This window comes from Fusarium phalaenopsidis, assembly GCF_050370095.1.
Source record: "Fusarium phalaenopsidis strain FUZ10S chromosome Unknown contig_32306, whole genome shotgun sequence".
NCBI lineage: Eukaryota > Fungi > Ascomycota > Sordariomycetes > Hypocreales > Nectriaceae > Fusarium > Fusarium phalaenopsidis.
In genome coordinates, this window is record NW_028145403.1 from 1,321,869 (window position 1) to 1,344,815 (window position 22,947).

Sequence of the window (22,947 nt, forward strand, 5' to 3'; positions counted from 1 at the left end):
AGCTGGAGTAAACCTTGTATGGGCAAGTGGTGGTTGCAAATCAGATCTATTTGGCTGACCGGACAATAGATACAAACCTAATATGAAGCATTAACCTAGATATACATGGAAGACAATTATCTGTATTCGTCGATGTTTACTACGTGCACGTGAGCTCCGGCTATGGGGTTTGGTCGGAAAGTCGTGGAGCCGGTGGTTCCGAGCCGGCTTGTACAATCTCGGAAAGGCCTTCGAGGTCGGCTATTGTTATCCTGGGCATTCGGTATCCCACAGATCCTTGTGTCTCCCACTCGGCATGAGGTGCTTTGTGAATAGTGGCATATTTGGATCATTAACCCTCGCGCATATGTAGATTCTGTTGTGTCAATGAGGTGAGTGTGTCATCGCTTTAGGTTCACTGTCATTGGTGATGCAGTGAGGCCATATATAGCAATCTAATGGACACCAAGCCGAGCACTCAGCCTCTCCCAGAATCCGCGTCTTCTTTGCATACCTATGTCAGTATGATCTCGGCCAGGACTGAACGTCAGAATAGAGTTATCAGATTAGATGTCTTGAGTTTGAACCCTATGCGTTCGCTATGAACCAAGCCTTACCAAAGCATTCAACATTATCTACCTTGTCCTTTCGAACGCTGAAGCCTCACTCGCTCGAAGCCTCATGAGAATCTGCGAATACGTAGAACTAATACCCCATCCCTTCAACGACTTCATCAGCATAACCCCATCATCTAGTAGCTTGCCCCGTCCCTCAGCACAGAGCAGGTTCCCGATGCCCGGCAGCTTGACTCGGCTCCACCCAATACCAATCCAACTATTGTTGTCCATGCCCTCCAGTGGCTTCGGCCCCAGTACCACAGCCGGCGCCGGCCGCGGATACAAGAACCCTTCCTGAGAGCGCTCGGACAGTGCAGAGTAGAGCCAGAGAACCAGCACGGCTCTGAGAAGGCTCACAGGTGTGCCAAAGTGTGTACAGTGACTTGATCGTACGACATGGAGTATCCTCGCTGCATAGAAGCAGCCCAGTCTCCCTTGACTTGAGGAACTCTTCCACCGCTCTCCGATCTGCGCCCACTCTGCATCGTCCACTTTGCCGTAGATGCACCGCACAACAGTGGGAAGCAAGTTTGCAGTGGGCGTATTGTGGGTCATCAAAGCGCTTAGGGCCATGATCTGGTGGGTTGTTGCAGCCTTGACCTCGTCTATAGACTGCTCAATCTGCTCGTTCTCGGTCAAGGTCAAAAGCTCGTTAAGGACGTTTGCTGCTAATAGCTTATCATGGTAGGAAAATCCCGGTACGCCAAACTGACTCGAACTCTGGTCCTTGATGACGTCCGAGAGATGTTGTAACATGACCTGCTTGCCGAGGGTGTTGGTCTTTGACCAGACAGATTTCCAGGAGTCGTCGGCGACAACTCGCTCCATGGTTGGGAGCCCACCAGAGCCATTGTTTTCTACAAAATGAGCATTTCTTCAAGTGAAGAGAAGGTTGCAGCAAACTTACCAAGCATGGAAGGGAAACTTGCCCAGCTTTGAGCAGTTGAGGCACCCCAACGATCATCCGGCTGTGGTAAGGAGATTTGTAGCTCAGACAGCCTCATCAAACGACTGAGGTCAAAGTGGGCATCAAAGGCCGAGTCAATAAGCTGTGGCTTTGTTAGCAATGACATATCGAGAGGCAGACCAACTCGAACTAACCCAGACTGCGAATCCCGCTCTCCTTCGCTCCTCGTCAAGAAGCCAGATCTGCCACTTTTGCGTCCGCGGCAGTTGCAGCTGTGCAAACTTTTCCATGGGAAACATGTTTGTAAACAACCTTTTTCTTCGACCAAGAGTCACGGGCAGGGCCTGCAAGAACTCGGCGATTTCGAGAGATCTTCGCTCGCCGCCGTACATGATGCCGATGTGGTTAAGGAGAATGGTCTGCGCCATCCAGAGCTCTCTGCCATTGGAGTTTTGGTTCTCGCACTGGAACCAGGTCAGTATGATCGTAGGCTCGAGTACTGTGTTAGCACTTACCATTATAGCAGACTGTCGGCGGCTGAATTCGTGCATCGCCCTGGAGCACTCATACGCCCCTTTAATGCCAGAGAAATGAGCACCAAGAGCAGCCACAGTGAAAATAAGCAGCCAGTGTCTCTTTGAAGCTGAAAATGTTGACTTGTGCAGAATCGGCAACACCGGGTGGAAGAACTCAAAGTACAGTTGTACCCAAGCATTCAGCACCGAAGCAGGCGGAATGGCTATGTGTCTGAACCGCGGATAGCTGGCGCTATTCTGCATGTCTAGAGCTGCTTGAGCCGCCTTGTTACTGACTTCTTCAGGTACCTCGTCTACGTGAGCAAGATTCTCCTGGTCGATTTCCTCTGCCGTCAGATGGGACAGATCGGGGAATGCAAGTTGGGCGTCGATTTCGATGTTGACAGGGTGGTATTGTCTCGGTTCGACGGCGTCTTTGTCAATGGCAGGCGAGTGGCTGCGACTGTAGAGCTCTGCCACGGCTGATTGATCGATCATGGAATTAGGAGTCGGGTTCGCCAGGACAGTCGGCTGTTGCATCCTAAGTCCTGCTTGATCGAGCCAGAGTTCGTTGATGGCGTCTATGGAAGGCTCATTTTGAAGGAAGAATGGCGTGAGTTCTTGCTCAGTGCCATAGTTGAGCCAACTTGTCGGTTCAAAAGCATCACCAAAGAGCAAAGAGGGTGTGGGCATGTTCTTTGTCGGATCAAAATCGAGAAATATGTCATTCCCCCCAAATGGCATATCCGGTTGAGCCATGGTGTTCACAGGATACTCGGGCGCTGAACCTGTCGGCATTTCGAGAAGCGGATCGATGGGCTGGACTTCAATGGTGAGATCGTCGACCTTCGGCGGCTCAGCGAACTGCGCTTGCACAGGTGAGACGTGCATATCCGACTGCGTGATCTCATACGAATTATCGTGAACAGTCGCGGGCGGTGATAGTGGCGAGTGAGTGGCAATCGAGGTGGCGGCATTCGAATTGGTATTATTGTTTCTGTACCGCTTAGCCATTGTCTTGTCTGAGCCGGCCTCCGACATCTTGCGCTTCGCAGAGGGCTCGTAGTAGCACTCATTATCCTGGCGTCGGCATCGTTGACACGGTCGCTCTCCATCACACCTCACTTTGGAGGCGCTGCAGGGTTTGCAGGCCTGGGACACGCGACGACGGTCATTCTGGCGGTCACGATTGTCCTGGCGGTCTGCACTCAGATGAAGGGCTGTATGGTGACGAGCCAGCGAGTCCCTGGCGAAGAGTCGTCAGTATAGGCCAAAGATAAAGTCAAGGTCAACTCACACTCGGCCGAAGCTTTGCCCGCATTCAGAACATGAGAATGGCTTCTCCTTTGTGTGAGTGCGGAGATGGCGTTGGTAGTGCTCCCTGCGCTGAAACGGCAAATTGCACGTCTCGCACAAGAAGTCTGCCTGTGAAGTTCGTGGGGTCATTCTTAACAACAGAGAAGGTTATGCACGAGGGTTTGATTTGGAGTAAGAAGACTCGGTACAAGAGCTGTTGTATGTCCCTTTCTCAGCTTCAACATCCGGCAAGCCGTTGCAACGGTAGAATCACCAGCGGAACTCGGCTTGACGCGCACGAGTTTACCCATCCCTCCCCCTTGTCCCCTGCCTCTCTACCCCGCGTTTCTTTCTCCGCGAACCCCGTGTGGAGTGCAGCCATTACCCCGGCATGTGGGCAACGCCACGGGGTCGAGATCGTCAATAAGGTTTCCGCTATTGGGTGGCTTCATCCAGAAGACAGGGAGGATAGACACTGTCCATTGAGATGTTGGATGGTTGAAATGATGGATGTTGCTAGAGCAGGCCTTACAAATACTCGGGCGCTTTTCTGCGTCCATCCTGACGTTTTCCTGCCCTCGTACACACTGTCAAGATGTCTTTCTTGAAGACAGACACTCACAACTGACCAAGCCATTCGTTACCTCTGGCAATGGGCTAAGTCCATATGTAGTAAGTCAAATTGCCAACACCCATGCTCGAAAATGCGACAACTTCCGAGACGCGGGCGACTCGGGGAGTTGCCAAGTCCCGAGACTAGCCATCCTCGGCGCTCGGAAGTCATTCCGAGCACTCGATGTTTCTCCAGACGATGGGATCTTATGACGACATTGATCCTGGCAGACTGATCAATGGGAAAGAAAATGCGTTTGCAAGCTGAGTTTCCCGATCCGGGAATTGGCAGATTGAGCCTCGAACGGCATTTTCACATCAGCATCTTGCCCAAGTTGGGTCTTAGCCACCCCAACCGTGACAGGCAAGGCGTGACCAAGGAGCAACCGAGATGTTGACATTGCCAGGGTTCTTGTTTGTCGGCGCGCTCTTGGACAGTACTACGTAGGCATTTTTAAGTCCAAATCGAAGATCCAGACTTTGGTCAATACTTAACCCCCTCCACCATCGAGAGAGGGCGTTTCTCCTGACCGGCCGGCGCCTTCATTCGACTGGAACGGATATTAGAGAACACCAAAAAGCCACAATAAAACGCTTTCATTCAGTCCTACCGCCAAGCATCGCTTCCCTCAAGATGGCCTCTTGAAGTGCGGCTTCAGCCCTGACCAGCTATGTTCACTATACTCAGCCTGAACCTTCTGACACGTCTTCAATCCCCACTCCGTAAGCCCCAACATCAAGCTACTCTCAAACATGAACGCCATGCTACCCTCTCCAATCTTCTGGGGCTTCAGCTCTGCATTGCTCGCCCTCTCAAAGCTGTCTGCATCAGGCCCATGCGCAGACATAACGTTGTGAAGACTGGCGCCAGCTGGTTGGAAGCCTCCACCAGTCTTGGCGTCGTATTCGCCGCAGATGAGGCCCATGAACTCAGACATGGTGTTGCGGTGGTACCATGGGGGCCTGAATGTGTCTTCCTGGACTAGCCAGCGTGGAGGAAAGATAACAAAGTCTGCTACGGCGGTGCCTGGATGATCGGATGGACCGGTCAAGACGGTGTATATGGACGGATCAGGGTGGTCAAAGGAAATGCTTCCGATGACAGAGAAGCGACCCAGGTCATACTTGTACGGGTAAACTATCTAGTCGTCAGTACCATACCCTTGGCTGGGGTGTGCTATCAAGCCACTTACAGCTACGCATCTGTCAGCTCTGGGCACATATAACGTTTCATTGTAGGAGACAACTTACTTTCCATGCCACGCCACCACATCAAACGGCGTATGGCCCTGCTTAGCCACATACAGCTGGCTGTTGTACTTGTTTATGATGGTCCAAGTCGTGTTAGTGTCTTCGTCAAACGCCGCTGTGGGAATCTGAAAGTCCCTTGGGTTCGCCAGACAGTTAGATCCAATTGGGCCAAGCTCTGGCAGGGTAAAATGTCCCTGGTACAACTCGAGGATATACCCTCTAACAGGGCCTGCAGGCAACGTCACGCGGTACTTGATACCACGAGGAAGGATCGCAATCTCGTTAGGGCGAACAAGCAGCCGGCCTAGCTCAGTTTCGATATCCAACACACCATGCTGCGCTACCACGAGCATCTCTCCGTCGGAAGAGTACATGGCCGTGTTTTCGTCCATGTCACGTCCTGCGGCAAAGATGTAGATACCCAAACCGACCTTGATAGTAGGATCCCCAGCACCAGAGACGAGCTTCAAGCCTCGAACCCAGTCGACCTGGTCGTCAATCTCAAAGGGATCCCATCGCAGCTGGTTTGGCACAAAGTCCAGTTTGCCGTTGATCAGTGGCTCGGAGACTTTGTCAAAGCGCTCAAAAGACGAGTGCGCAGCTGAAGGGAGAATTCTGTATAGCCAAGACTGTTGGTTCTCATGGCGGGGAGCCGTAAAGGCGGTTCCAGATAGCTTCTCAGCGTACAGACCATAGGGTGGCTTCTGCGGAGAGTTGGCGCCGATCGGCAACGCACCCTTGATGGCTTCAGATCTAGTGTAGTCTAATTAGTGGCCGTCGAGCATCTTTTAAAGGCAATAACTTACTCATGAAACGAACGGAAGCCGTTGAGGTACGTGTACTTCTCGGGTGTTACAAAATTCGTTACAGGCATGTTGAGCTAGGAATGGCGAACTCGCTCGGATCGTGGTGTTATCAACAACAGCCCCAAAACATGCTTCAAAGCTAGCAATCTTATAATACTCAGATCTTCATCTGATCACTCATTCATTGTCGTTATCCGTTGCCCGTATCCGCGAGTTTCCGCTTCCCCGCCTTGTCATGCAGATCGACGACACTGAACTCGGAATGCTCGGAACTTGGTTTGACGCAATGAAACTCGGAACACGAGCCGACGAGCATTTCTCATCACATCTATCTTGATGAGCATTTATTGGGGAGTAAACCATTTATCAGGTTCCTTGTCGTTAAAGATCTTTGGTTGCTCCCTGTTGATTGAAACATCCGCATTCACCTATCCCTTACATCTTCATTTTCTCCCCCACCTCCCTCAATATGGCGTCTTGGTTGCCCATCCCTCTGGGAAGCCACTTTTCTCTGGCCAACATTCCCTTTGGAATTATTTCAACAGTCAGCAAGCCAATCAGACGCCCAGCTGTCGCTATTGGCAACCACGTCCTCGACCTATCCGTCTTTGCCAGCCAAGGTGGTTTTGCCAAGCTTGTCGATCTCCCCAAGGACAAGCTCAGCGTCTTTTCTCAGTCAACGCTGAATGACTTTGCCAGCTTGGGTAGGCCCCTACATAAGGCTACTCGAAGTTATCTACGGGATGTTTTCCGCCAGGACACGTCTTTCCCAGAACTCCTCAAGGATAATGAAGCCCTGAAGAAGGAGGCTTTGATCCCACTTTCTGAGGTCGAAACGCATCTTCCTCTCAGGATTGGCGACTACACAGATTTCTTTGCTGGCCGCAACCATGCGCAAACTGTAGGTGCCTTATTCCGAGGCCCTGCCAACGCGCTGCAACCAAACTACAACCACCTTCCGGTTGCCTATCACGGACGTGCCAGTTCCGTTGTTGTGTCAGGCACTCCGCTCCACCGGCCTTGGGGCCAGGTTCTCCCAAACCCAAAGGCTACTGAGCCTGTCTTCCAGCCATGCAACAGGCTAGATATCGAGTTGGAGCTCGGCATGTTTGTGTGCAAAGGTAACGACCTAGGAGCGCCGATCCCCGTTGACTCTGCTGAAGAGTACATCTTTGGCTATGTTTTGATGAACGACTGGAGTGCCCGAGACATTCAGCAGTGGGAATATGTACCGCTGGGTCCGTTCAACGCAAAGAACTTTGGCACGACCATTAGCCCGTGGGTGGTTCTCGCAGATGCGTTGGAGCCTCACAAGACAGCTGGTCTTGTCAATGAGGTTGACCTGCAACAATACCTGCGCGAGAAGCGACAGGATAACATTGTCGACATCAACTTGGAAGTATCTCTAACTAGTAAGTCAACATCGCTTCTATCAGCCATGACAAGAGCAGAGCTAACATGACTACAGCCGCCAAGGGTAACACAACAAGTATTACCCGGACAAGCTCTAAGAACCTCCTGTGGTCTTGGCCTCAAATGCTCGCCCACCATTCAATCTCTGGTTGCAACATGCGTACAGGAGACCTTCTAGGCTCTGGTACCGTGTCTGGGCTAGACGCCGGAACACAGGGCAGTCTGCTTGAGCAGACTCAGGGCGGCAAGGTTGCGGTTCAGCTGGAGGGCGGCGAAGAACGAAAGTTTATCCAGGATGGTGACACTATCACTATCAAAGGATGGGCTGGAAAAGCCGAGGATGGTTTGATTGGATTTGGTGAATGCTCTGGTACAATTCTATCGGCTGTCCAACGCGGTTAGAGTGAAAGGAATGGAATGATATAGAACAATGAGACTTCAATAGACTTCAGATGCCATGGCTACAACGCGACTATCTGGCGCACAGGACGTGAGACTCTTCGTATTCCGGGCTCAGGACTGCATACGGCAGTTTTCGGAGCTCTCAGGTAACGTGTGCTACCACTGTAATTATTTCTTGCATGGCAACGCTAATTGTAAGGTCAATAGCCGGGTAAAAGACATAGTACGAAAAGTTAATGAAAGCCTGTCTGATCAACATGTAAAAAAGCAAGACCTTAGTCAATTGGTTGAGTTGAGGGGCCCGAGTCCGGATTCAATGCTATTCGTTGATTCCTCGAGTCATGCACAGTTATGCGCGGAATCGGCTGTTGGGATTCCGAGTCTGGTGATCCTAAAACTGGGTACTTGCAGAGGGGATGCAGATTATTCCGAACTTAATCTGTAGGGTCTATTTAAATGCCCATTCCTTCTTACTCTGACCCCTACAATTCAAGTCATTCTTTCACACATTATCAACCATGGCAGGACAAATCACACGTGTCACCTTGTTCAAGATCCCCAAGGAGGAAGACCAGCAACGGCTGCTGGATCTCTACAAAGAGATGCCGCAAAAGGCAACGAAGGTTCGTGATCCCATTTCACACATCGAGTCGTTCTCTAATCAAGTGCACAAATAGAATGGGAAGCCATATATCGTCTCAGTCAAGGCTGGAAAGGCAGCGCCTGATCAACGCGCCCAGGGCTTCACCGTCGTTGCCTTGTCCACCTTTAGCTCGATAGACGACTTCAACTACTACGACACGGAGTGCGCTGCTCATGGGGACCTTAAGCAGTTCGCCAAGACGATCAATCAAGGAGTTGCCATGGTGTTCTTTGAGAATGTGGTCGTGTAGAAAGGTTGATGATACATATTAATGAGTCATGACAAGACATGAGAGTTGCAATCAAGACAAAAAGATAACTTCATATCAAGCCTTGAAATCTCCGTGATATCTCTTCACCTTCCTCCTCTGCAATCGTAATCTCCTGCCCTTCAGGATACTGGCCCGTCATGGGCTGAAAGAGCGGCTGCCCCTGTCCAAGCGCGTCAAAGAGACTCAGTAGATCGTCCCTCATCTGATACATATCCGGGACGGAATGGTTGATATCGGTATCAGGAAGCATCATCTCCCCCAAAGGAAAGTCAACGTGATCGTGGACCGGCAAGTGGACATGCTCCTGGAATTCCTCACCGTTGACGTCCTGAGACTCAAGCTCCTTGTCTCCTGCTTGTGACTCGCTGGTTTGGTCTTCTCCCAGGTGAGGTTTTGCCAAGCTTCTCATACGCGGTATCAGGCCACGAATGGATTTCCATAGTCTACGGCTGATGATGCTGTGTCGAGAGAGGCCTCTTACTAGATCCGCTCCATCGAGGAAGGTCTTTCGGCAAGGGCCAGCAAATGTCTCAGGCGCGTGACAGACAGCAAGGAACAGCACTGCCAAGGCGCTGAGCAGGAAGTTGTTGAAAGCGCTTTGCTGCCGCGAGTAGATATCTGATGTACTGTGAAGGTGGACAAGAACTTGTATAGAGTCCTGAGCGATGTCGGCAACCAACCATGCAATCCGAGGACTAGCAGCAATACTCGCCGCACTCATCAGATGATGCCTATAGATCAAGATCCTCACGTAGTTCCCACGGAGGTATAGCAAGGCTCGAAGCCGGTGCAGTACTTGGGGCTGTGAGCGCGGAGCCAGGCCAAGACGGGGATGCCGCAGCTGGAGATGAGGAGGAATAGTCTCCAGCCAGTCTTGAGCGCATTGATCAAGAGCTGTTGCAGTATCATCGGGAATAGTCTGTGAAGCAGATCCAAAGGGCGGGATGGCATCCCAGAGTTTGGAGCAGAGCTCAGAATAGCCGACCATGCATCTGAGATATGAATACTCGTCGTCCTGAGACAAACCGGTTAGTCGGCCGTTGCTATATCTGGTTAAACAAGAGATGGAGACTCACTGGCTTGGGAAGCTCAGGATCTATATCCTTATCCACAAGAGCAAAAGACAAGCTGTTGCCAAAGCTCCATCGCCTATCAAGCACGTAGACACACCAAAAGACGCGGGTTGCAAGACGACGACAGTCAGGGTCCTTGAAGTTATCGAGAAGACTTCGCTTTCGGTGAAGGCCCATCTCTATGGCTTCACGGGCAGCAATGCCAACGAGGCGCCAAGATATCAGCTCCTCGTCGCAATGAAAGTGGTAGATGCTCTGTACATGTCAGTAACACAACGTTTCAAGGAGATTAGTCCACTTACCAGCATACAAAGGAGCTGAATCTCTTTCAGATCGACCTCAGGGTATAGCATGCATGAGACGGTTCCCTCGACAGAATCAATGATGGCAGCGCTTAGGTCAGTCTTTCCATGCTCCTCGAGGACCATGCCAGTAGCGACGGCGATTTTGACAATATCAATGTCCTTCCTGGATAAACCCTTCATCGGTGTCTCTCCTTTCGGGGCGGTATACTCGGGAGCGTTACCGCTGCGAATGGCGTCAAGAATCTCCTGTGACCGAACCACGTACTCGCTAATGTCGATGATGGGATGAACTGACTCGACCTCCTCCTGGAAGACGATGAGGAACCTGCTGATCTCGCTAGCGGTGCATTGATCCCAGTATCCCAAGTCAGTGATGATCTTGGCGGCAGCTGTTGACTCGATAGGAGATTGTGCACCGCTTGGAGGAAATGACTCATAAGTCGGTATGCCCATACGGTTTAAAGACCGTTCTCCAACAAGAATACCGAAGGCAGACCGTGTAGGTCCGACAAACTGAGGTTGCTTGGGTACATCGCCACGATAAGTGCTGAGAGGCGACTGAATATGAACCGTCTCTCGAGAATGCGACGACACGGTATGTGCCTCTTGAGGCTGGTCCTTAAGCTCTCTTACGACGCCTACAAGGTCGGCAACTTGCTGCCGAAGCTGATACAACTCTTGAGTAAGGCCTTGTAGATGCTGGCTCCTATTCCCTGTCAGCTGCAAAAACTACCGAATCAACCGGGGCCACTCACTGCTCAAGCTTAGCATCCTTGGGAGGCTGATTGGCAGCCGCCGCAAAGACACAGGTCAACCCACCAGCAATACACCTCTCGCAATTGGAATCACCCGAAGGAATGCACTTGAGCTTCCGCTTCTTGCATTCATCACTGCACAATGGCGTCAATATCGTCGATAACCGTACGATGCTCCTGACACTCACCATGCCATGGAGGTGTATTTTCCCCGCTTGGCGCGTCGGGCTGCCGACCCATCTGCCGGAGCCTCAGAGCCGGTAGGATTCCGCTTGCGCGGCTTGGAAACCGACTCGGCCGCAGGGGCGACAGTCTCAGCCTCGATTTCCATTGCCTCTCTTCTGTGTCGTCGAGTTCCGAGATGAAAGCAAGAGAGGGGAGGGGCTGCCTGGGGGTTATGGCCAGTGGCCGGGACCTCACTCGGAAATGTTCCGCAGTTCCGAGCAACACTAGTCGGGGCCTCGGATGTGGTCGATCCCCCGCATCAACCGAAGGGCAATTGAAGCCAGACAAAGTAACTTTGAGGTGCGGAGAGTCATGGCTACTCGCGGATATGCAATGACATGCTTCCGGGCCTTGTGTGGTATATAGAGAGTCCTCTCTGAGGATGAGTAAATCTGACAATCAAGCCTTCTTGGACAACAACGCCTGCAAACATGACCATCGCCAACCTCCTCGTGTCTCTAAACGACAAGGTCCAAGAGAACAAGGGCCAATCTGTTCTCTTGACGCTTGTCATTGCTCCGTTGATATACCTCTTTATTAACGAGCTTGTCCGACACAATGCGCGCATCAGCAAACTCCAGGGACCTCCCGGGCTTCCATTGATCGGGAATATCTGGGATATCCATATCAATGCGGCTGAAAAGTATCGGGAGTGGTCTAGAAAGTATGGCAAGGTGTATCAGATCCAGCTTGGCAACATTCCTATTGTCGTTGTCAACTCGGCCAGCGCTGCGAGGACCATCTTTGGAGCTAACGCCCAGGCTCTGAGCTCACGTCCCGAGTTCTATACTTTCCACAAGGTAGGTGCACAATATTGTCTTCTATAAGCAGACTACTAATTCCTTCTCAGGTCCTCTCTGACACGGCTGGAACCACAATAGGCACGTCTCCCTACAGCGACTCTCTCAAGCGTCGTCGCAAGGGCGCTGCTTCTGCCCTCAACCGACCATCTGTGGCCACTTACGTCGATCACCTCGATATCGAGACTCGAGACTTTATCAAGGAGCTCCACAACTATGGAGAGGCTGGCAAGGTCCCCGTCGACCCAATGCCCATGATCCAGCGCCTCTCGCTCTCCCTCGCTTTGACACTCAACTGGGGCATTCGACTCAAGAGCCAGGAGGATGACCTTTTCAATGAGATCACCCACGTCGAGGAAGAGATCAGCCGCTTCAGATCTACAACTGGAAACCTGCAAGACTACATCCCTCTCCTCCGTCTGAACCCCCTCAACTTGTCATCCTCCAAGGCTCGCTCCATGCGTGACAGACGCGACAAGTACCTTGGAGATCTCAACCGCGGCCTCGATGAGCGAATCGCCAACGGGACTTACAAGCCATGCATCCAAGCCAATGTCATCATGGACAAGGAGGCCAAGCTCAACAAGGACGAACTCACATCCATCAGTTTGACCATGCTCTCTGGCGGCCTCGACACCATTACCACGCAGGTGGCCTGGTCCATCGCCTACTTTTCCCAGCACCCTGAAATCCAAGAGAAGGCCAAGGCGGAGATTGAAAAGTTCTATGCAACCAACCAGCCCATGTGTGATGAGGATGATGATCAGAAGTGCCAGTACATCGTTGCCCTCGTGCGAGAGTCTCTGCGATACTTTACTGTGCTTCGACTTGCTCTACCTCGCGCCTCTATCAAGGATGTTGTCTACAACGGAGTTACCATTCCCAAGGGAACTGTTGTCTTTTTGAACGCCTGGGCTTGCAACATGGGTAAGTAACCAGTCATCAATACGTAGTACTTATCGCTAACACCTCCAAGACGAGCAAGTCTGGACCGATCCCGAGGTCTTCCGACCAGAGCGATGGCTGGAGCAACCCGATGCCCCCTTGTTCACCTACGGCGTGGGCTATCGCATGTGCGCCGGATCTCTGCTTGCCAACCGAGAGCTCTATCTTTTGTATATGAGACTTCTCAACAGCTTCAAGATTGAGAAGCACGACGACATCGACTGCGATCCCATCACTGGCAACTTGGATCCTACAAGTCTGGTAGCCATGCCTCGCCGTTACAAGGCAGTTTTCACGCCACGAGACCCCAAGGCCTTGAAGGCAGCTTTGGCGCAGCAGGTTGAGTAGAGGACATGGGATGGGTATTTTGAGTGTGGTTTCTTGCTGCATTGGATTTCAATGTTATCATTGTGTTCTTTGCCCCTGTGGGTGACTCGATTGCTATGAGAGCGGAAGTGCAACCAACACCCACGACAACAGTGCATATCATGAGGTGGCGGGAGGTGTAGGATAGTATACGATTGAGGTTGTCGAGACCACGCTGATGCTATACGCCGATGACTGAATGTCTGCATTTACATACAATAAAACAAACATATAGAATGCATAAACGCGCGCCAAATGCTATGATAAAAACTGCCCCTTTCAATCCTCCTTCTGTTCAGGCTTCTTACCCCAGATAACATAGACCGGAATGTAGAGGTGAATAGTTGGGTCGTTGAACTGCTTGCGCACCTTGGCGATGAGCACCTGGATCTCCTCATCGCTCCAGCCGAGGACGCGGGAGAAGACGGCGGGTGTATATGACTCGGCGCCTTGAATCTGCTGAATGAGCTGGTACTTGCCGAGTTCCTTGAGCTTGGGGTCCTTGGGCCAGCCGCCGATAGGTAGCTAGGGCGTATATCAGTACCTGAATCTGCCACTGTGAGTAGGGGAAACAGTTTCAAGTCACAAACCTTGAGAATCTCCTGCTGAACGTCCTGGAATCCAGCCTCCTCCAGCTTCTTCTTCCACGTAGGGGCACCATCTATAGGCTTTCCAAACTTTTCAATTCCAGCGACCAACTGGCTGCACCAAGAGTGAACATCCGTAGCCTTCTTGGCAGTATCGTCGTCAGAGAGGAAACGCGTGTAAGCTGCCTGCAACTCAAAGTAACCGCCGGGGTTCAGATGCTTAAAGGCCTGGGCAAAGAGCTTGTCGTCGTCGGCGATGCAGCCCTCGAGCTCACGGCCGTGGATGAAATCAAAGGGTCTTGAGTAGGGCCATTCGGCTTCAAAATCGTCCACCTCGAAGAGACAGTTAGGAGGAGTCCTGTAGTCAGGTAAGTTGAGAACCAGACCCTCAGGTGCGAGGGTGTCCATACCATCCAGGCTGAATAGGGCTCAGGTCAGTTCCAACAACTTCCGCGCCAGGGTTTTCACTATCAACTGTCAGATATGCTTGGTTGGTTGATAGATATCATATCATACTCTGCAAAGTCCATAGCCCAAACTCCGGTGCCAGTGCCCAGATCCAGCACACGTTGAGGGTCCTTGACGGGAGAACGGTGGAGTTCACCTCCGAGAGCTAGGTTGTAGATGTGATGCAACAGGTCCATACGGTCTTGCTCCTCCTCGTCATTGGGCTACCATGTCTCAGCCTGGTTTCCGTGGAGTGCCGAGTAGATACGTACCATCAGGTAGGAACCTTCCCGGAAAGCATGGTAGCGGCGGCCATTCTATAGTGGGGTTAGTCTTTGTTGGATCAATGGTCCCATGTTTCACGAGCCTCGTATCTACAAACTCGGCCCGTTAGTAACAATTTCAACATTGGACTCCCCAAATCGCGTACTTGTAGTTAAGAACACTCGAAGCTAAGGACGTCTTGAAGCTCCCTGAGCCTGCTCTATCAAAACGGTCAGATCTGCACTACTACGCAAGACGCGTCAAAGACGTACGAGGAGGCGTAAACGGAATCATCATCACGTCGGGCGTCCTAGGCATGTCAAAACAAATCCCACTCCTCTGTCAACATCAATGCTTACGTCCGCCTGCAGAGGGTTCTCAGCGAGGGCCTGCTGCAACTCGGTCGTCTGTTCGTCTTCCGGACACATGGTTGGAGGAAATAGGTACGTGATGGATGTTGGTTGAGAGAAGCAAGTTGGGGGGGGATGACCAGCGGGAATTTGACTCTCTCGGTATGTGGGTGCCATTTTTTCTCCCCGCTTCTGTCATCTGACCCAGAATTTCACTCTGGCCACATTACATAACGCGTCAGGTCATGAATGATTTGGCGACGAGGACATACGGGCATGGGATGCTGGGCCAATGAGCTGGTGCGACGAGCAAGCCTTCGAACCGAGACATGGGTTATCACAGCATTCCTGCGTGGATATTATGGGTCTCTTCAGTTGGTTCCCTCGGGCCGCTTCGATGGTTCTTGCGCTAAACCTCGTTCCCGCCTGCTAGACTGGCTCTAGCGGTGATCCTTGGCACGTTAGGTTCCGGCTACCACGTCCTTATCGCGAGGTTACGAGCTTGTTGTTGTTTGATATTGATGCTCTTGGTGCCTATGAAGAGATGAAATATGAACAACCGTCACTGACCAAGCTCAACTTGCCCTTCAACCCCATTCTCACTCCAAGGGAACCTCTGACTGCCCACCCCTGTCTTCCACTAGCCCCCCATGGCTGCATATTCCGCGCTCTTGGGTAAGCCACCAACAAAGTCACCCAACCAACCCCGCCCCATTCCCGAGCTCCGCGGGCTGCTCGGATCAGGCAAAAGCCAACGGTGGAGGGTGTGATCGCCGCAGTCCAGGGAAGACAATCCAGTCGTCCGTAGCGTTGCGACCCTGACGACCATTACTCGCTTGGGCTAATGATTGGCTGACGGGAGAAAAGCGCGTCAAAGGCATCTGGAAAGGCATGGTCCAGGGTTGCGCAGACTGTGTTGGGAGGTGTCTCACGCTTCACAGCGGGGTGGGTAGGGGTCAACCATGGTAATGGTGTCTGCATGATTCTGACATGAACCACTATGACGGTGTGGGTGGTCTGCTCGGATAATTACTGTAGCTGGCAGCTCGACAATCGTAGTCTGGGGGCCAAACCGAGTCAGAATGTGGCCGCAAGGTTCAAAGTCCGACGCCACCGATCTCGTTCCATAGCGAGGTTATCCACAAACAAGCGAGCGAGCTAACGTCATGCCAAGTCTGAACATTTCTTCATACACCTGCATACTCCCAGCCTCAGGTACCAGCGAAACCCATCTAGGCTGACCCTGAATCTAGGGCAATACCAGGAAAGACACAAAAAGTCTGGAACCACGAAGGACAGGATGTATCATCGCCGCGTCCATCGCAGTGATGCATGGAAGGGACATGTGCTCAGCATGTGTAGGTAAGCTTATTCGTAGGCCGGGTGCCCGATGAGTTGTGCTGGCTGCTTACTTGTCAGCCACGAGCAAGTTTCTGAGCAGAGTTCTTCCTACGCCTGTCCGCTCAAAGATAAAACACCCTTTTGGTTACTTCAATTGATCGATAACTGTCTAGCAAAGGCCATGTGCAACAGCGAATAGGATAGTGGGAGTCATACTCGCTCCCTGTGGAACACATGGTTGGCCGGCGGCCGCTACTGCAAAGCTGCGGCGTGGGATCGATCGTGCAATTCAAACTTAGATAGTGGCCGAAACCGGTTAACAGCTTGTTCTTTCCCTTGTCAAGTATGAAACCACTTGCTGGAATGTTATATCCAGCTGCCCAACCCCTCACGACGAGGGTGGGAGGGACGGAACTAACTAACCTAGACTCCAACTGTCAATGTCTAGCTAATGGATGGCCGATTGGCTCAGCGTGCAAGTTAGATCCGGACGTTTCAGTTGTTTACATTTGTGGATGAACTTCTCTTTTCGATATTTCATGCATCAAACTAACGTCCGCCGCTCGCCGTACTCACCACCTAGTGTTGGTCCTATGTTCCACGGCGCTAGGTAGTGCGCATGTCCATGTTACCCAATCGTCAGTTTCCAATCAGCAGAAAAACCTCTCCATACTAAAATCAGATGAGTTCAGTCGCCACAGACGTCCGACAAGGCTCCTCGCGGTGCAACGGAACGAGGCTTATGGCCAGCAAGAAACCCTTATCAGGTCGCCCTAGTCTGTCAGGGATGGGGGACTTTTTGTCAGGGCTGCGCCTTGTTGTACGGAAAACACCCAGGACACATACAAATACTTCTTCTATAACTCTAAAACAAATCTTCCAGCTCTTTAGTGTTCAGATGTCGGCATGACGGCCCTCGAGGTAGTTGTTCCGTGTGATATCTTTATTAGACGCTGATGCTAGGCACCTTGCTACCCCTGAGGCGAACAAAAGATCTAAGTATCACTCCAACTAGTACCCAAAACATTGGAAAGCTACTGCTTAGGCCTATCGGGATACTAGCATCAGGATTCATTATTGAGATACTCACAGCCAAAGCGAATGACACATTTGTATAGTAACTAGAAGGTCTACTGGAATGCCACATAAGCAAGGAGAGAACTTCTTCGCGCCGACATTGTCACTCCGCTTTGAGAAATATTTCATATTCAGGCTGATAGGGAACTTATGCTAGAGTCAGGTCTGATAGTTGTCAAGATCCTTCCAGTGCTTATAGATTCTGCTCCTAGAAAGGACTCTCGGGCTGAACATTAAAGAACCGATTTTTTTAACATACTTGCGATATGAAGCCCAGATGTCGTAAAGCATTATAACAGCCTTGGGTGAGTGATGAATCTCCCATGTCGCTACGCTTTTCTATGAGTCCAAATATTTAGCAGTGAAAATCCCAAACGTGATTCAAGATAGTGCACAGAAGCCACCCGGGATTATTTTTCGGTGTTTTTTCTTTTCTTTTCCTTCTCCTATGTCTACGTATGATCCTATCATCCCGCAAAACGGTCTCAGTCGGTGAGGAAGGAAAAGTTCGGCGGATTTGTCGGTGAGTGGAAGTCGAGGCTACCATGTGGCGTTGAGCAAAAAGTAAGAGTAACTCCGCGACAAATACAGCTTCGCAGCCTGGCTTTTGCAACTGTTTCTTGAAGTTTTACATCTTGTATAAAGATGAATCCCCTTGGATTCCATAGTCCAAGTTCTCGATGCTCGGTCTTTAATAGCCCGTGCCCACTCGTTCTCGGTGATTTCGGTTGAGCACAGACCGAGATTCGACGTTGCAAAAAAGAGAGTGACGGCCAATTTCCTTCCCAGGAGAGAATTAAAGGTAAGATTAAGTACGTACAAGGTAAAAAAAACACTATAATGTCTCGTGATGAAATATTACTCTGATAGAATCCTCACGACACAGGCTGGCCGAATGCCGTTCCTGAGATCCCCCAATATTGCCATTCGCGGATAATCTCGACGATCACACAACCCCAGAGCCAAGGATACCTTGTCCCTTTTCAGACCTCAAGCCGAGGTAGATCCTTATGCGCGCCAAACAGACCCCAGCCGCTGAGGTGATGCCCTCACCGCATCTGCCACCTGGAACTCTAACCTACTGTGGGGGATCCTCGACAAAGCCTTGGAAGACGAGACTTTTACCCCACGGTTTTATTGACAGCTTGCGGGGTCGTGGGGTAGGTCAGGTATAATAAGGTTATGTGCGTGCGGGCTTAGAAAATTCTCGTGTGTTGCGCTGTCACTTTGCTACTTATGTCATGATGTGGTCAGGCGTGTATCGCCTTCAGGGCTTGCTTCTCTGCATCTCACTCTTGGTCTCAGTGGTTGAGTCTATAACTGTTCATGCAAATGGAGTCAGATATGTAGGCGTCCAGAATTACACGTCCAGGTAAGCCTCACTTCATTGCCATCAAAGGCTGCTTTGACCAGGATTTGTCTATAGGATCAACACCTTTTGGGGCATCAGATATGCTGAGCCTCCCGTCAAGGAGCTGAGATGGAGGGAGCCAGTCCCCTTCAATACTAGATGGCGAGGTGTCAGGCACATCAGGGCGACGGAACCTCCCCCGGCGTGCTGGCAGAGCACGCCCGCCTGGCGCCCCAATATACAGTCTGATCTCTGGCAGGATGAGGACTGCCTGCGCCTTAACATCCAGACACCGATGGATCCAGCACCTCACCGGCTACCTGTGTTGGTCATGATCCATGGTGGAGGTGAGTTCCCTCTTCGGCTTGGATCTACCGGATGCTAACATTTTACGAGGCTACCTGGCCGGAAGTACGCAGTTCACAACAGGAGACAGCCTGGTCCACCAGTCCAACGGGTCCGTGATTTATGTGTCTGTTCAATATCGTCTTGGTGCCCTAGGATTTCTGGGCGGAGATGAGCTACGAGGAGACGGAACCCAAGGAACATGGAACGCTGGTTTGCTCGATCAGCGACTTGCGCTCGACTGGGTTCGGGATAACATCCAATACTTTGGCGGTGATCCCACCAGAATTACCATCACAGGTAGCAGCGCTGGTGGCGGCTCTGTGGCTCTGCAGATGGTCATGTACGGCGGCAGACCAACCAATCCCCCGTTTCAAGCAGCCATCCCAGGTATGACCTGCATCATGCGTACCCTCCTCTGCTAACACGTTACCAGAGTTCCCTTGGTGGACGCCTATGTATGGAAATGATTGGGTCCAGGACCAATACAAACGTTTCCTTGGAGCTGCCAACTGCGACTCAATCAGCTGCTTGAGAAAGCTGCCAATCGAAGCTATCCAAGCAGCGACTCGGACTGCCAGCGAGTCAGCATATGCCGACAAGAAATACGCTTTCGGAACCTTTTACTGGGGCCCAACAATTGACGGCCGAATCATCGAGGCGAACCTTCAGGAAGAATTCCGGCAGGGGCACTTCACAAAGGTGCCTATCCTCGTAGACCGGAATTTCGACGAAGGCTTCATCTTCTCCAATACGTCCGTCGCCACCGATGAAGACGCCATGTCTGATCTTGCAGCTCTGTGGCATGATGACACTGGCTATTACGCTGATACTGTTTGGAGTCTATACCCAGAGTCAAGCTACAACACTTGTCACCTCAGTAAACTGCCGGTTTACGACCTTTTGAAGAAGGCGGGTGCCATCAACAACACCCTCACAAACAGCTTCATCAGACGATCAGCGCTTTTCGGCGATGCACTTGTTGGCTGTCCTACCACGTACATGGCCCAGGCGGTGGCTAAAGCAGGCATACCAGCTTACAAGCTGATCTTCAACTCTGGATATCAGTTCCATTCGGCAACTGACAAGTTTGTTTACAGTAACTACACCAACGGTTCGTGAAAATCCATTCGCTCAACCATTTTGTCCCGCTAACAGTTTGTTACAGCTGACGGGTCTCGCATCGCCCAGGGTGCCCAAATTCCCGGCAATGCCACTGTGGCCACCCTTTTGAGACAATACATTCTCTCGTTCACCATGTTCCATGAACCAAACGGTCTTGGTCCTGACAGCCGTTATGTTCCCGAGTGGCCCAAGTACACGACACAAAAGCCAAAGGCTTTGTATCTGGCAAATACAGGTGTTGAGGTGGTTGATGACTTTGAGTCTTCTGTCCAATGCCACTTCTTTCGAATGGGACGTGGAAACAATGCTGGCTTGTGGCCAGACTGGTAGCTCACCTTCTACGGAAGCCTGTTGGAAGGTTAAGGCTACAAGAAATTATATGATGGAAGCAGTGAGTTGTCCTGCAATCAGTGTTGTGGGCATATGGTAGCCGCACTGTAAGGCAGAGCTCGTCTGCAAAATCATTACTTCAGCTCTTGCCTTAGAAATTAGAAAAGACAAGAAAATTCTTCGTCACATTTCAGTCAGAGGCTCAAGTTTGGTTACATGTAACCTATATTAAGTATTAAGTGTTTGTTAGATGTACGCAAGGAAATCCAAGAGAGTGTTCGTTGTCCAAGAGATATAGGAGATTGTTCTTTTGTCTATGAAAAGTGAATAAGTCCAAGTCAATCTGATCTACGAGATCAGAGGATATCTATCAAGTCGCTGTCAATCAAAAACGCTCCCAGTACATACCGTACCATGTCTAAATGCCAATGTCAATGTCTATACCCATTTCTAAAATGACCCCAAACTCCGCTTAAGTGCCTATTACCTACCCGCCTTTCCCTCATCGCGGTCAGCAGGTGTGCTGATGATAGTTCGACTCTCGCTACCGTTAGGTAGGCTCTCTCCAACTGCAAGTCGGTTCGCCTCAAGGTCACGGTCAGACGAGGTTCGGCCATTTGCAGCCCGAGAAGAGATTTGGTTGAGCACAAACTGCTCACTTTGCTCAGTACTGAAACGAACAAACTTGTCATGCTGCGCCTGCTCGTTCTGATGTGCTTCCGCCTCAGCCAACAAGCACCTCTTGCGAACGGACCAAGCGCTGGTTACATGAGTGACCAGCCACCAGGAGAAGAGGATGGGGAGCGTTGTGCCGATATTGGCCCGGCAGCCAGACCAAATCCCGACAAGCAAAAGGTAGGCGTTGTGCGATGGCAAGGCCCATGACCAGTGGTAGAAGCCGGGCGTGAGCTCAAAGGGGTAAACGACGGAGGCGATGTTGGTGATGATCCATGTGAGAAGGAAGAAGGTAAAGAACTGCATAGGAATGAGAGTTCCGACTACACTGTCGATAGTCAGGTAGTTGATGTCCATGTAGAACCAGATGCACATCCACGTCTCAACGAATTGGCCGGCTGTCACACCCCAGTCCTCGCGGAAAGCCCAAACGTATCCGGCCATGCCCAAAGCGGAGACAAAGGTATAAATCTTTCCAGTGCAGAGCCGGAAGACGTACACGTCCCGTTTGGACTGGCCCGCAAGCATATTGGCCCCGCCAGTGATGCCATTCAGACCCATCTGGAAAAAGAATTGCATGATGATAGGCATCACCATGGACACGGTGTTGAGGAGCATTCGGGCTCCTTGGTTGGTAGGCATGATGTCCCACTCGGTCGCTGTGAAGGGATTGAGGAGCGCAGAGACTGAGGCCGGGCTCGTCAAGTTGGCGCCCTTCAGCACATCGGGGTTGGATAGCGGATAAAACTTGGACGCGGCGGCAACAAGAGACTGAAGACTACCCTTGAGAGACATGAAAGCAGATGGGTAGTATGCGCTGTTGTAGATGTAGGTGACAGCATCGTTGGGGTTGTAAGCGGTCGTGTTGTCGCCTTCGATGGTGCTCAGGAGTCGATCGGATGCGCCAGAGTGTGTATAGACGGCACCCCAGTAGCCATGGTTGCAGACGGCATCTCGAAGCGATTCAGGAGTAGGATAATCGGAGGACTTGGCAAACTTGACAGTGGGAAAGTGCTTCGCTTGCAAGGCACCGTAAGCACCAGAAATGGACCTGCCAATGTCTCCATTGTCGTAGTCGACGGCGAGGATCTTGAGGTTATGCAGGCGCGAGGTGGACTTGAACATGCTACCAAACAGGTACGACATGTTCCCGAGGAAGAGGAGCTGTATCAACAGACCGGTCATAATGACAGGGATGATGTAGGCCTTCAATTTTCCAGCCCAGGCCGAAGAGCTCGCGGGCTCTCGGTTGGTGGATCGGGGAGGTATTATCGTCATGGTGGTTTCGGTTTGTGAGTTGCAAGTTGATGACTTGTTTCTTGAGGGATGGTTAACACGAGTGATCCATCCATCTTCAAGCGGCGGAGACGAGTTCATATGTAAAGGATCTGGACTGAGGTCGGCGGTTCGCCCCTGGACGGCATCGGGGTTATAGTCGCCGTGTCGCCGACCCCCGTGTTGGTTGTAAATCTCGGCAGCCGCATGAATTGTTCGCCTCTTCGGTCTTCGGAAGTCAGCCCGGGCCTCAATGAGGCTTAGCTATCCATGATCGTAGCTTAAAGCAGACCACTCGGGCTGCCCAAGCGATGGGTTCTGGGTTGTCGGGTCAAAGCCAATATTGCGCATGATTGGTTGTTATGCTTTACTAAGCGGCAGTTCACGGGATGTGGGTGGGAGCGACTTCCGTGTGTGTAAGCACGTGCACCCCTGCAAAACATGGATTTACGTCATATGCCCCATATTTAGCTAAAGAAAACATTGACAGCTCAAGATAATCGTGTCTCAAATATTTATCTTTGTATCTCGGCCTTCGCGACGGAGATAAACCCGGTTTCCTTCCGTGTCGGTGTTGCGGGAAACTACTAAACTGCCGC

At 51.3% G+C, this 22,947-nt stretch overlaps 9 protein-coding genes across 9 annotated transcripts; 4 read left to right on the forward strand and 5 right to left on the reverse strand.

Moving 5' to 3' along the window:
* Positions 1-614: 614 nt before the first annotated feature.
* On the reverse strand, positions 615-3,464 carry LRP88_11275 (transcription factor domain-containing protein; the record flags this gene model as incomplete). The annotated part of the gene is made up of 5 exons (XM_083247705.1): positions 615-1,453; positions 1,504-1,645; positions 1,698-1,967; positions 2,019-3,264; positions 3,316-3,464. The coding sequence occupies 5 exons, from the start codon at positions 3,462-3,464 to the stop codon at positions 615-617; spliced, it is 2,646 nt and encodes an 881-aa protein (XP_083096853.1).
* Positions 3,465-4,555: 1,091 nt separating this feature from the next.
* On the reverse strand, positions 4,556-6,051 carry LRP88_11276 (Homogentisate 1,2-dioxygenase; the record flags this gene model as incomplete). The annotated part of the gene is made up of 5 exons (XM_083247706.1): positions 4,556-4,953; positions 5,052-5,064; positions 5,120-5,129; positions 5,178-5,930; positions 5,984-6,051. 5 exons carry the CDS (start codon positions 6,049-6,051, stop codon positions 4,556-4,558), a joined length of 1,242 nt encoding a protein of 413 aa, XP_083096854.1.
* Positions 6,052-6,452: 401 nt separating this feature from the next.
* LRP88_11277 (uncharacterized protein) lies at positions 6,453-7,798 on the forward strand (the record flags this gene model as incomplete). Its single annotated transcript, XM_083247707.1, has 2 exons — positions 6,453-7,395; positions 7,452-7,798. 2 exons carry the CDS (start codon positions 6,453-6,455, stop codon positions 7,796-7,798), a joined length of 1,290 nt encoding a protein of 429 aa, XP_083096855.1.
* A 518-nt stretch (positions 7,799-8,316) lies between these two features.
* On the forward strand, positions 8,317-8,691 carry LRP88_11278 (Dabb family protein; the record flags this gene model as incomplete). Its single annotated transcript, XM_083247708.1, has 2 exons — positions 8,317-8,421; positions 8,476-8,691. 2 exons carry the CDS (start codon positions 8,317-8,319, stop codon positions 8,689-8,691), a joined length of 321 nt encoding a protein of 106 aa, XP_083096856.1.
* Positions 8,692-8,761: 70 nt separating this feature from the next.
* On the reverse strand, positions 8,762-11,176 carry LRP88_11279 (fungal specific transcription factor domain-containing protein; the record flags this gene model as incomplete). Its single annotated transcript, XM_083247709.1, has 4 exons — positions 8,762-9,727; positions 9,789-10,040; positions 10,088-10,796; positions 11,034-11,176. The coding sequence occupies 4 exons, from the start codon at positions 11,174-11,176 to the stop codon at positions 8,762-8,764; spliced, it is 2,070 nt and encodes a 689-aa protein (XP_083096857.1).
* A 325-nt stretch (positions 11,177-11,501) lies between these two features.
* Positions 11,502-13,163, forward strand: LRP88_11280 (cytochrome P450; the record flags this gene model as incomplete). The annotated part of the gene is made up of 3 exons (XM_083247710.1): positions 11,502-11,870; positions 11,921-12,797; positions 12,847-13,163. 3 exons carry the CDS (start codon positions 11,502-11,504, stop codon positions 13,161-13,163), a joined length of 1,563 nt encoding a protein of 520 aa, XP_083096858.1.
* Positions 13,164-13,460: 297 nt separating this feature from the next.
* Positions 13,461-14,907, reverse strand: LRP88_11281 (class I SAM-dependent methyltransferase; the record flags this gene model as incomplete). Its single annotated transcript, XM_083247711.1, has 7 exons — positions 13,461-13,706; positions 13,772-14,126; positions 14,179-14,235; positions 14,285-14,439; positions 14,488-14,532; positions 14,730-14,789; positions 14,839-14,907. The coding sequence occupies 7 exons, from the start codon at positions 14,905-14,907 to the stop codon at positions 13,461-13,463; spliced, it is 987 nt and encodes a 328-aa protein (XP_083096859.1).
* A 3,672-nt stretch (positions 14,908-18,579) lies between these two features.
* On the forward strand, positions 18,580-20,398 carry LRP88_11282 (uncharacterized protein; the record flags this gene model as incomplete). The annotated part of the gene is made up of 5 exons (XM_083247712.1): positions 18,580-18,593; positions 18,674-18,945; positions 18,995-19,333; positions 19,497-20,057; positions 20,112-20,398. The coding sequence occupies 5 exons, from the start codon at positions 18,580-18,582 to the stop codon at positions 20,396-20,398; spliced, it is 1,473 nt and encodes a 490-aa protein (XP_083096860.1).
* Positions 20,399-20,881: 483 nt separating this feature from the next.
* LRP88_11283 (SNG1 family protein) lies at positions 20,882-22,351 on the reverse strand (the record flags this gene model as incomplete). Its single annotated transcript, XM_083247713.1, has 1 exon — positions 20,882-22,351. The coding sequence occupies one exon, from the start codon at positions 22,349-22,351 to the stop codon at positions 20,882-20,884; it is 1,470 nt and encodes a 489-aa protein (XP_083096861.1).
* Positions 22,352-22,947: the final 596 nt, after the last annotated feature.